At 40.5% G+C, this 12,603-nt stretch overlaps 1 protein-coding gene across 1 annotated transcript in view; it reads right to left on the reverse strand.

The window, feature by feature from the left end:
• Window positions 1-809: 809 nt before the first annotated feature.
• The window catches only part of FBLN2 (fibulin 2), a 165,652-nt gene continuing 153,858 nt past the window's right edge, over window positions 810-12,603 (reverse strand). Inside the window, 4 exon segments of the mRNA XM_053293430.1 lie at window positions 810-3,369; window positions 7,904-8,027; window positions 10,303-10,431; window positions 10,549-10,665. Of these exon segments, the coding sequence (XP_053149405.1) occupies window positions 3,012-3,369; window positions 7,904-8,027; window positions 10,303-10,431; window positions 10,549-10,665 (728 nt within the window). The 3' untranslated portion in view covers window positions 810-3,011.

Here is a 12,603-nt window from a genome sequence, read left to right on the forward strand (position 1 = left end):
AATTTGATGGTTCTCTGATTCGATTCAACCTCAAATCGAATTGCAGAATTTGATTAATGTGCACCCCTAGCACAGACCCCTTTTGTGTGGAGAGGGGTTACTGAGAGTAGGAGGGAGCCCATCTCCAGCAACTACAATTGTGATTCATCCCAGCATTTTCACTTCAGGCTGTCATTTTCCACTTAAGCAGCTGGGCAAGCAGGTCTGCTCTGCTAGTGAAATGTGTTCCCTCTTGCCTCCATTTTACTTCCTTTGTAATGGCTTGTTTGTTTGAAAGGCAGAGCAACTGACAGGGTAGGAAGGTCTGTAATTTGACATATTATGAACCATTGCAATGAATCAACCCATGGTGATCTTGACATGAGTCTTGATCATCTCATTCCTACCTGGTAATTCAATCTATATATTTAGGCCTATGCACTTTGGCAAAATCAGAATTTCGACATCAGAATTCCTTGCCCCCACCACCCAGAGGCATAGAACATGGGTCGAGTGCCCTGGGACACATCCTGGTGGTAGGGCCCCTTTAACTTGCTACCCAGCACTGCTACAGGGGTGGCTGGGCAGCAGAGAGTTCCTCGGGAGTTTGGGGTGGGGACAGGCAGGGAGCAAAAAACTGCTTCCTGGGAAGCCCACACAGTGCTGGGAAAATTCATGGGCTTATGGGGATTGCAGTTTCCATGCAGGACTTCTCCCTTATAGAAATAGGTTGCGAGAATGAACTAAGCTCTACAACTAAGGGACAAAATCTGTCTGCCAAAATCCAGATAACACTATCTTTTTCTCTTTCTCCCAACTTAAACATAAGAAAGAATGTACATGTTTAATCCAAAGTACAAATAAATGTTTTACATCTCATAATATTACAGATTACTGCATCAAAAGGCCCTAAGACGTCTCTCTTGTTTTATATACAAAATAAGATTCAGGAGAACGAAAGGGTTAAGCTATACTGTAAAAAAAAAAAATCAATATATTTGTATATTTTCATCAACAACATTTTTATAGCATAGCTGCATGAATTTCAGTAAAATTATAGAACTAGAGACTGTTTTATCTAAAAAAAACAAGCTTTCATTTTTAAATTCCACTGCCACTTGTAAACTTTATCAAAATATTTGAATAAACTGCCACTTAGCATATTGGCCCATGTATTTGGACCTCATCCCGTTTTCTATGATATACAAGAAATTTTTTTAAAAAGAATTTTAAACTTGCATTGTGCTATATCATTTATACAAGATGCTAAATTCATTAGCTTCTCACTTCCATCATGTCATTCAGGCTGAAAAAGCAGAAACTAATTCTAGTTGATTAACTTCAAGTTTTTATCTTAAAATTCAAATTGGAATCCCATGCAATTCAGTAAGATATTCAAACTGCATAGCATGTTTCATCTTTGGTTTGGTATATTTCTTCTTTGGCATATCCTTGAAAGAGTATAATACATCTTGTCTGCACCTCAAGTTTCTCCAAAATAATGTTTCTGAAGGATTGAATTTAAATACAAAACCAGGGAAGTGCCACAAATGGCAATGTAAATTTAAGCAAGAAAACAAAACACATCTGTCTTCCCTTAAAACTTCCAATACATCAGAAAATATTGAACTTTAAGAATGGATTTTCTCCCAAAACTTGGGTTCATTAGATAGAAGCTGTTTGTGGATAAGGATGCATACATTATGAAGAGAATAAAACAAAGCACATCTATCTGGTGCCGCAATGGCATGGAGATTGAAGGGTTTCTCCAAACTTTCTATGACAAACATGTGTCATGCATGTACATGGTGTACAATCAGGGTTTCTAGAACAACATATAGGACAAGTGTCTAATGGCACATGTATTTTGTCCACACTTCACATGTTTCATGTTTATGTGGGAAATACCAATGTATAGGGAACAATTGTTTGCCAGGACAAGTGTGGAGCTGCCTAGATTTGCAGTGTGATCTCCACAATGCCAGATGACATACTTTCACAAGTGCTGATGTGCCCCATCCTAAGCATGCATAATAGGACAGCAAGCCTTGGGATCAGGCCTGTGGAAAAGTAATTGCACAAGATGCCTTTTCCTAGACACTGGACTAAACCAAAGACTCTACAAAGGACTGGATTTATTTCTTTCATGACAAGCAGCCCTTAGGATCACCATTTCTTGACTTAAAGGCCAAAGAAACATGTAATGTGCAAAAGAGCTCAGTGCGCTGTGAACTCAGCTTTTATATTAATATCTGTATCTAACATACTAGTGAACTGAATCCTGAGTTTCCCCCACTTCTGTATTGCTTGCCAGCTGCATTACTGCTCTTGTTTCCACCTCTTCATTCTCTCCTGACTAGGAAACTGCTGCTCTTTTTCATAGCTGGAGACAGATGTGCGTATAAAAACAGGGTTCATAGTGCATTCACAGAGCAGCAAGCTCTCTTGATATATTATGTGTGTCGTGAGCCAAAGTGGCTTCCTGCCCCTTTACAAGCTGCTCTGGAAGAAGCTTACAGGTAAATGGAGATCATTTGCTGAAATTCTGTCTACTGTGTAATCATTTATCAGGCATCATTAAAGCCAAGAACTGACATCCTACCTGTCCATGAATACAATCCAGCCACACCTAAGCACTTTTTAAAAGTTTAATGCATTTCAATGACCATGTGCTTATTTCTCCCACTGAAATATAACTTTAAAGTGCTTAACTTTGGATGGATCATGCCCCACGTAACTAACTCTGAAGTGGTCATTGGCACAAGACCATGAGAAAGTTTGAAAACATCATGTAACTACTATACAAACATTTGTTTAAAAGCTTCAAGCCCTCTTTTGCTCCATTAAAATGCAGAGTTACAAGAGGAATTGGTTAATATATTTTTAAGTTAACTTCACACAAAAAAGTTTCAGGTACTAGAAAAATAATATAAAAGGCTAGATACAGATGTTCTGTAATGAGAATAGTAATGTTTGGTAGAAAAAAATTAGAAACTAGAGCACCAATACATTCAAATGGCAGTACATATGCCTCAGTAGGCATGAGAAGTGATAAAGATATAAATTTTGGCCAAAAATGTTGTGTATGTTCCTTGACGCCAAAGCTTCATTTCAACATCTAACAAAAAGTCTTTGGGTTCCCTCACTTGTCGCTGAAGGTAGACAATACCTGTATACGAATTCAGCTTGCGAGTGCTGAAGTAGTTCTCTTCGTTTCCTTTGTTGATGGTAAGGATTATGTTGTCTCCAGCATAAGCAGGCGAGGGACCAATTCGGAAAATATGGGCTGGGACCACAATGTTAGTTTGGAAGTTAAGCTGATAGTAAGTAATTCGCAAGGGGGTGTTTTGGCAGTCCAGATAGTTAAAGCAGTTGATACGCTCACATCTCCTGAGAGAAAAGAAAAAAGAAATATTTAGTAATGCAGCAACTGTGATTCAAAAGGCATGCATCTGGGCAATTTGCAAAGTCCCACAAAACATCTCTCGTGTGTTAGGCTGATGCACAGCAGAGCTGCAGACCTTGACTCTGTAATTAACAGCTGCTTGCTCTTCTTTTACAGCACCCTCCTTGACACCGATGCAGTTGTCAGTATGATAGCCAAGTAACAAAAGATCATGAATGTGAAAAGCCCTTTCTGGAAGCTCCACAATGAGTGTATAGAGGAATACAGACAAAGTCATACTGTGTTGCTTGGGAAAGGAATCTGTGATTCATCAAAGTGCAGGTCTCTGACTGGGCTAAATAAAATCCTAATGGGTCATATTTACAAAGGATGTCCAAGAGCACATTTTTTCCATTTCATTTCAAGCTGCTCTAGAATAAGGAGCCCCCTTATACTGTTCTAGCATAAATAGCACCATTGGTCTAGTACCCATATTTCTGAGTAAGAAAGCTCTGCAGAGGCCCAGGCAGAGCTCCAGGGAAAACTTTCAAGAACTTTCAAGTCAGGGAATTTTTTTTTATTTTCAATATGGAATTATTTTTTAAATATACTCTTGTAGAAAATATATATTAAATGTATTTCTGGAATTATGAAGGAAATATACGGTAGTTCATGGTGCATGTACTGACATTGGCTGACATTCTGTGAAGCCTTACGAAGGCAGAAAAAGAGTTTCATCCTTGCAATAGCTATGTGTGAGCCACTAGGGATGTGAATGGAACTGTTCAGTGCTCCATTCTATTTATTTAGTTATTTATTTTTCATTTTATATCCCGCTCTTCCTCCAAGGAGCCCAGAGTGGTGTACTACATACTTAGGTTTCTCCTCACAACAACCCTGTGAAGCAGGTTAGGCTGAGAGAGAAGTGACTGGCCCAGAGTCACCCAGCTAGTATCATGGCTGAATGGGGATTTGAACTCAGGTCTCCCCGGTCCTAGTCCAGCACGCTAACTACTACACCACGCTGGCTTAGGAGCTTCTAGGAGCACCGAACCGGTTCCATGGACTGACGTTCAAGCCAGTTCAAAGATGGGTGAGTGGATAACTTTAAGGCCAGGGAAGGGTGCAATTATCCCTCCCACCATGTGCCCCTGCCCAGCGCTGTGTATTCAAAGCATGCAAGCACACACTGGGAAATTCCAGTCACTTCCAGTATGAGGAAGCAATGGGGCAGCAGGGTGTATGCTGCTACCCCGTTGGACTGTTTGAATACACAGCGCCAGCAGGGAAAATACGGCAGGAGGGGTAAGAGCACCCTCTCCCGCCCTTAAAGTTATCCACCCCCACCTTTGGACTGGCAGGCGCTGATTCCATGCACATCCCTAGAAGCCACGGTTCAAATGAAGCCAGCCGGGTTCAGCCAGTCCAAGTTCGAACTGGACCAGCTGCGGTTCGTGGGTTGGTTTGGAGGTATACTTGTAAAGGGGAATCTGGCAAGATTCCCTTTTACAAGTAAAGAGGGCATTCCCTTTCCTAAAGGCTGGGGGGAAGAGCAAGAGAAAGGGTACTCTGTACCTTAGCAGAGGTCTGGATTCAAACCGAACTGGCCAAACTGGTTCCATGAACACCCCTACCTTGCAAGGAGCCACTAATTAACTTCAAGTGAGGTTTGGTTCATAAGAAAATAGGAACATAGGAAGCTGCCATATACTGAAGCTGCCATATACTGAGTCAGACCATTGGTCTACCTAACCCAGTATTGCCTTCACAGACAGGCAGCGGCTTCTCCAAGGTTGCAGGCAGGAATCCCTCTCAGTCCTATCTTGGAGAAGCCAGGGAGGGAACTTGAAACCTTCTGTTCTTCCCAGAGTGGCTCCATCCCCTGAGGTGAATATCTTACAGTGCTCACACTTCTAGTCTAGTCTACACTAGGCTAGTCACTTCTTACTCTACAGTTACACTACACATCTTGCACTATCTTACAGTGCTCACATTTCTAGTGCTAGTGTATGCTAGGCTAGTCTATGCTAGGGATCATTAGGAAGGGGATTGAAAATAAAACTGCTAATATTATAGTGCCCTTATACAAAACTATAGTGCGGCCACACCTGGAGTACTGCGTACAATTCTGGTCACCACATCTAAAAAAGGACATTGTAGAACTGGAAAAGGTGCAGAAGAAGGCAACCAAGGTGATCAGGGGCCTTGAACACCTTTCTTATGAGGCAAGGCTACAGCACCTGGGGCTTTTTAGTTTAGAAAAAAGACAAATGCAGGGAGACATGATAGAGGTCTATAAAATCATGCATGGTGTGGAGAAAGTGGATAGAGAGAAATTCTTCTCCCTCTCACATAACACTAGAACCAAGAGTCATCCCATGAAATTGATTGCCAGGAAATCTAGGACCAACAAACAGAAGTACTTTTTCACACAATGCATAATCAACTTGTAGAATTCTCTGCTACAAGATGTGGTGACAGCCAACAACCTGGATGGCTTTAAGAGGGGTTTGGATTACTTCATGGAGGAGAGGTCTATCATCGGCTACTAGTCGGAGGGCTATAGGCCACCTCCAGCCTCAAAGGCAAGATGTCTCTGAGTACCAGTTGCAGGGGAGTAACAGCAGGAGAGAGGGCATGCCCTCCACTCCTGCCTCTAGCTGCCAGTTGCATCTGGTGGGCCACTGTGTGAAACAGGATGCTGGACTAGATGGGCCTTGGGCCTGATCCAGCACGGCTGTTTTTATGTTCTTATGTTCTTATGTTCATATGCAACCAGGGCGGACCCTGTTCAGCTAAGCGGACAAATCTTGCTTGCTACTACAAGACCAACTCTCTTCTGTTCACAGCACAGTGGAGCAGGAAGCAATTTTCACTTCTCTCCTCTCCCTGCAAAAGCCCTTTTTACAGACACAAATGTGTCTGTTCAGGGCTGTGCTGCCCTCAGGAACATATTTCTGGCAGAGATATGGGTTTTTGAAGGGAGAGAAGTGAAAATCCATTAGATCTGAGGGCATTGAATCTCTCAGTATTAGGCAATTATAGGCTTGTCTCCAACGTCCTGTGGTTGGGCAAGGTGACTGTGAGAGTGATGGCATCTCAGCTCCAGGCAGTCTTGGAAGAAGTGGATTACCTAGCCCCATTTCAGACTGGCTTTCGTCAATAGAGTTGAGATGGCCTTGGTCGGCCTGTTGGATGATCTCCAATTAGAAATCAACAGGGGGAGTGTGACTCTGTTGATCCTTCTAAATGTTCTGGTTGCTTTCAATACCATTGACCATGGTATCCTTCTGGAGCGCCTGAAGGGTCGGGAGTAGGAGGCACTACTTTGCAATGGTTCTACTCTTACCTCGTAGATAGGTTCCAGATGGTGTCACTTGGAGATAGTTGCTCTTCCCAAAAAAAGCTATTGTATGGGGTTCCACAGGGCTCTATTTTATCTCTGATACTTTTTAACATCTGCATGAAACCATGGAAGACATCATCAGGAGATTTGGTGCAGGGTGTTATCAGTATGCTGATGACACCCAAATCTATTTCTCCATGTCAACTCCATCAGGAAATGGCCTAACTTCCTTAAATGCCTGCCTGGAGGTGGTAATGGGATGGATGAATCACAGCAAACTAAGGCTGAATCTAAGCAAGATCAAGGTATTCATTATGGGAGGTTGAAACTAGGAAGTGGCTTAGATTTGCATGTTCTGGATGGGGTTACACTCCCCCAGAAAGAGCACAGTCTGAGAGTATTTCTGAACTCAAACCTCTCCCTAGTTTATTAGGTTGAGACAGTGGCCAGGAGGACTTTCTATCAGCTTCAGCTGATATGTGAGCTACACCCATTATTGGAGATAAACGACATTTAAACAGTGGCATATATGCTTGTAACATCCAGACCTTACTACCGCAGTGCACTCTACATTGGGCTGCATTTGTATGTAGTCCAAATCTGGTACAGAATGTACAAGCTGCCTTTGTATGTAGCAGCTGGTACAGAATCCAACAGCCAGGTTGGTCTCTGGGGTTACCCAAAGAGATCATATTATACCCATTTTAAAAGAACCACATGGCTGCCAATATATTTCTGGGCAAAATACAAAGTTCTGCTAATTACATATAAAGCCCTGAACCACTTAGGTCCAAAGTATTTAAAAGAACACCTTCTTCATGAACCCCGCCACCACTGGCTTGGTTGGTGGAGACTCAAAACTGGGCATTTTCTAGGTTTGCTCTGGGAACCTGGTTCAAACTGTTTAAAAAAAAAACAAACCACCTCCAGTTTGGTTCGAATTCAAACCTGCAGCTTGAATCTGATGGCTGGTTCGGTTCGAATTCGAACTATCGAACCAAACTGGTTTGAACCGGTTTGCACATCCCTACAGAGGGAAACATGAAAAAGAGCATGGATACCATCAAACAGCAGCATTAAGCATTCAACAAACAGTCAATGATGAGACAGAACAGTTTTACAGGAAGCACGTAAAGAATACTCAGTGATTTGGCTCTTATGCATAGATTAGGCCGGGCATGGACTGGACTTACATATCAGACACTTTTCTGTAGTTTGGTGGACACTCAAACAAAAGACATCGGAAGCTGCCTTGGATATTATAACAAGACTCTGCTGATGAGCAATTGTGGGTTCCCATAGAACATTCATCAATATCTGGAAATAAAACATAAGAAAATTATACAATAAGCATGTGTAGCCTCTTTATTTCAAAACCAGGTAAGAGACATCCCCTGCATCAACAGATTATGGCATAGTTATTGACACATATCACCAAGGCACACTTATGCTAACAGATGTGGGATGTACATGTATATTTTGCCTCCATATAATAAAGGCTTAGGTTTATCTATCTCTTTGTCAATTATTTACCTATTTTGTCAATTACCTGCTATCAGTGGTTCACTTGATGGGCATCCTATCTGATCCTAAATATTTAACGTATCACCAGAATTGTATTGTCTAGGATTAAGATGAAAAATGAGAGCCAGTAAATTTACAAATATTTAGGAAGAGATAAAATTGGATTCACACCTGCCTTTGGGTTTGTTTCTCTCCTTGAATGAACCTGTTTTTCACTGGCATCTTATTTCTGAAAATAGGAATGAAATCCTCCTTTGCATGGGCACATGCCTCTGTAGCTGAGAGCACCACACAGGGTTTTTAAAAGTCCTAAGTTCACATATGTTGCATTCAAAGGAGCTTATTTCCTTGTGTGGAATGAAAACCCTCTTTTTGTTACTGGGGACATAACAATTCCTGAACAATAAGATGACAAGGTATTAAACCGTGGTTCTGAAGATATGGAATACCAGATGTGATGGATCCGGTTCAAGTAAAAAAACAAAAAAAAACTGGCTGAGCTCTTGTAGCCACACAGAAGACACTCAAATGTCTAGACAGCATTCAGAGGTTTGCAAATAAAATAAATGTTAACAGACAAACCATGTGGCAAAGTATAGCAATGAAATCTGCCAGTTTGTCATACAGGAGACAGACTCCTAAAGAAATACCATAGCCTTCCCTGAGGGTCAAAAATCACTCTTGCCTGTAGTGTGGCTTGGTTTAAAAGCACAAGGAAAAATTTTTAAATAGGAGGTCAGAGGGCATTAAAGTAAATTAAGCCCCTCCTAGTTGATTCTTAAAACTAGGTGAAAAGGTAAATTGTTTCCATATGGTACCCTATGTCGCAAAAAGATTTACTTCTCCATCTTGGCTCTGAAACGTTACCACACGGCTTTGAAAACAATGATCCATAACTTAAAACTCTAGCATGCCAGTTCAAACATATCAGCTTGAATTCACTAAGCTATATTAGAAAAAAATGCCATGAATAAAATGTAAAGAAGGGGAAAGTGATTGAATCTCACAAAAATATGAAATGTATGTATGTATGTATGTATGTATGTATGTATGTATGTATGATTATTATTATTATTTATTTATTCGATTTCTATACCACCCTTCCAAAAATGGCTCAGGGTGGTTTACACAGAGAAATAACAAATAAATACAATGGATCCCTGTCCCCAAAGGGCTCACAATCTAAAAAGAAACATAAGATAGACACCAGCAACAGTCACTGGAAGTACTGTGCTGGGGGTGGATAGGGCCAGTTACTCTCCCCCTGCTAAATAAAGAGAATCACCACGTTAAAAGGTGCCTCTTTGCCAAGTTAGCAGGGGTTTGTAGGCATAAGACCACACCTTCCTGCCCTATCCACTGGCAAACCTGTCCTGCCTCCAATGTCTCCAGGTCTCACAAGTGGGTGTAATGTTTTAATAGGATTATTCACAGCATGTGTATACACAAATCCGATAGTTAATATCCAGCCTGTGCCCCCAGCAAAAAATATATATCTAGGAATTATAATAGGAATGTGCTTTACATGCTGGTGGATGTTATTATTTATTTAGCTCATCATCATCATCATCATCATCATCATCATCATCATCATCTTGAAATTAGTATAGTAAAATAGATTTTATTATTTATTAAAAATAAAAGGGAAAGATCAGTTCTAGGTACTACCAGTTTAAGAAGGATAAAGACAATTTGGAATGTGTTCAGAGGAGGGCAATGAAGGGGGTCAGGGCAGGGTCTGGAAAGGAACTGGGTATGTTTATCCTGGTGAATGAAAAGACTAAAAAGAAATTTGATAGCACTCTTCAAATACCTCCAGTACAGACTTGCCCTCCATGCATCTGCTGGACCAATTTGACCTGAACTGCCAAACAAGCTAAACCAGTTCGCAGACCCGCAGCTGCAGTTCAGCCCAAATTCAGTACAAACCATGAACATTGATCTGTGCACACCCCTGACCAAAGGGCAGGGCAAGATCTAATGGGCTTAAGTTACAGGCAAGCAGATTTTGGTTGAACATTAGGAGACTGTTTGGGTGGGCTTCCCTTATTGGAGGCTGCATTCTTACCTCTACAAGTCCTTCCATTTGCTGCCATTGTATAACCTTGATCGGGACAAGCACACTGATAACTTCCAGGTACATTGAGACATCGGAATGTGCACAGAATACCTGCACTTTGTGAGCACTCATCAATATCTGGAATAAAGACAGTTACATGCACATGAGGAAAGGAGGTTAGTCTCCAGCAGTATTATACGACAGTATTGCCAATGGAAAAGAGAACATCATGGGAACATAGTGAAAATGTATTACCTTTACAAGAATGGCCATCTTCCGCTAACTGATAGCCTTGCCTGCAGTAACACTGATAGGAACCATAAATATTAGCACATTCTTGACTGCATGGATTGTTGTCACATTCATTCACATCTGTATAAAACGTGAGTACAGAAATGGTTACATTTAATCTGCCCAATCCACTTTCATGTCTTTGGCAGTGATCAGATGAAATTACTACTAAATGAAAGAAGAAGCTCATTGTAAACCATTTCGACATGTCTTTATTTAAAAAAAACAATACCTGTATCTCAAAGCATGAAGATATTTGTCTTATTATATCCAGACAATGTTATTAGCCCTATTCAAAATAGGGCAATTAATTTAATGAGCTGTGGATATGGATGCAAGTGAGCAACATGTTCACTGTGTTTTTCCTCTAATATTTAATACAATTTCACTAGTAGATTTCTTGATAAAAACTATAATTGGATGAGGCTCTCAGGAGTATATTCACCATGTGTTTTTGGTAGTGCTGCCTACTGATTAAAGATTTTTGGGTGATTAACCTAAACATCTCAAAGAGGATAGTGAGCCCCCTTAGCACAAGGACATTGCTTTCCTTTTTCATTTATTTTTATATGTAAACCACTTTGAGAACTTTTTGTTGAAAAGCAAAACAATAATTATTATTATTCCAAAGTAATTCCCTCCAAAATCCCTTTTTGTGTTCAGAAATATGTCCCTGAGGGCTGTGCAGCACTGTAAGTGTGTGTAGTCCTTCAAACATCCATCCTTAAGTCCTCCAAATTAGTGAGAATCATGGATAAGTTGTGAGTAGGATTGCAGGGAAAGGGAACAAGAAGCTACATAAGAAGGTGCAAATATACAGGAAAGAGAGAGAGAGAAAGATTAGTACTGAGTTTATGAGGGAAATGGTTTGCCAGGAAAAAGCCACAACTTGATGATTTCTCCTTGTTCTCAGATTTGCTTTCACCAGATCAAAGGATTTCCTTCACATGACCGCCAGACCTTATTTCACCACATATTTAAGGACTATTTTAGAAACACTGTCCAAATACGGCGATATGACTCTAAAATGGGGAACAGAATCAGGCCTAATCCATAATGAATGAGAAGAATCATTCAAGCAATAAAGGCTAACTTATCTTTCAAACAAATTTAAATTAAACAAACAAAAACTTCAGGCCATTGCTCTTGTACATATTAGTGAATTAACATAGCCAGTGTGTCTGTTTATGAGTAGACAGCTCTATTAACAACAAAAATTGGCAGCCCTTTTAAAGTGGCAGTATATTCTTATAATTTTGCTAAAGAGTTGTTCTTGCTAGGGGAGAAGAACTGTCCCTATTCATCCAGCATAGTGTCCTTCCCAGTGACTGTAGCTGGGACTGGGAATCATTTTGTCAACAGTTTGCTATAAACTGTTTTGAGATTTTTTTTGGCTAAAAAGTGGTTATTATTATTATTTCTTGTTTACACAGTCAGGCAGGTGTTATTGACTGGTTTGTTTTATCCAGACATCGAGTCCTTCCCAAGGACCTGGGATGGCTGAATTTATCATCAATACTGTTGGTTATTATAGATATCGTCGCAAAATATAGGCTGTTCCCAGTAAAGCTGCTTTTTGTAATTGGCTGATGGTGATTTCTGTGGCCCCTATGGTGTTGAGGTGCTCTTCAAGGTCTTTTGGAACTGCACCCAGGGCGCCAATTACCACTGGGATTATTTTGGTTTTTTTCTGCTACAGCCTTTCAATTTCCATTTGTAGATCTTTGTATTTGGTGATTTTTTCTATTTCTTTTTCTTCTATTCTGCTATCCCCTGGTATTGCTATGTCGATTATTTTGACTTGTTTTTCTTTCTTCTCGACTACAGTTATATCTGGTGTATTGTGTGGCAGATGTTTGTCTGTTTGTAGTCGGAAGTCCCATAATATTTTTGCATCTTCATTTTCTTCAACTTTTTCAATTTTATGGTCCCACCAATTCTTGGCTACAGGTAGCTTGTATTTTTTGCAGATGTTCCAGTGTATCATCCCTGCTACCTTGTCATGCCTTTGTTTGTAGA

Source organism: Hemicordylus capensis, chromosome 2, assembly GCF_027244095.1.
Source record: "Hemicordylus capensis ecotype Gifberg chromosome 2, rHemCap1.1.pri, whole genome shotgun sequence".
Lineage (NCBI taxonomy): Eukaryota > Metazoa > Chordata > Lepidosauria > Squamata > Cordylidae > Hemicordylus > Hemicordylus capensis.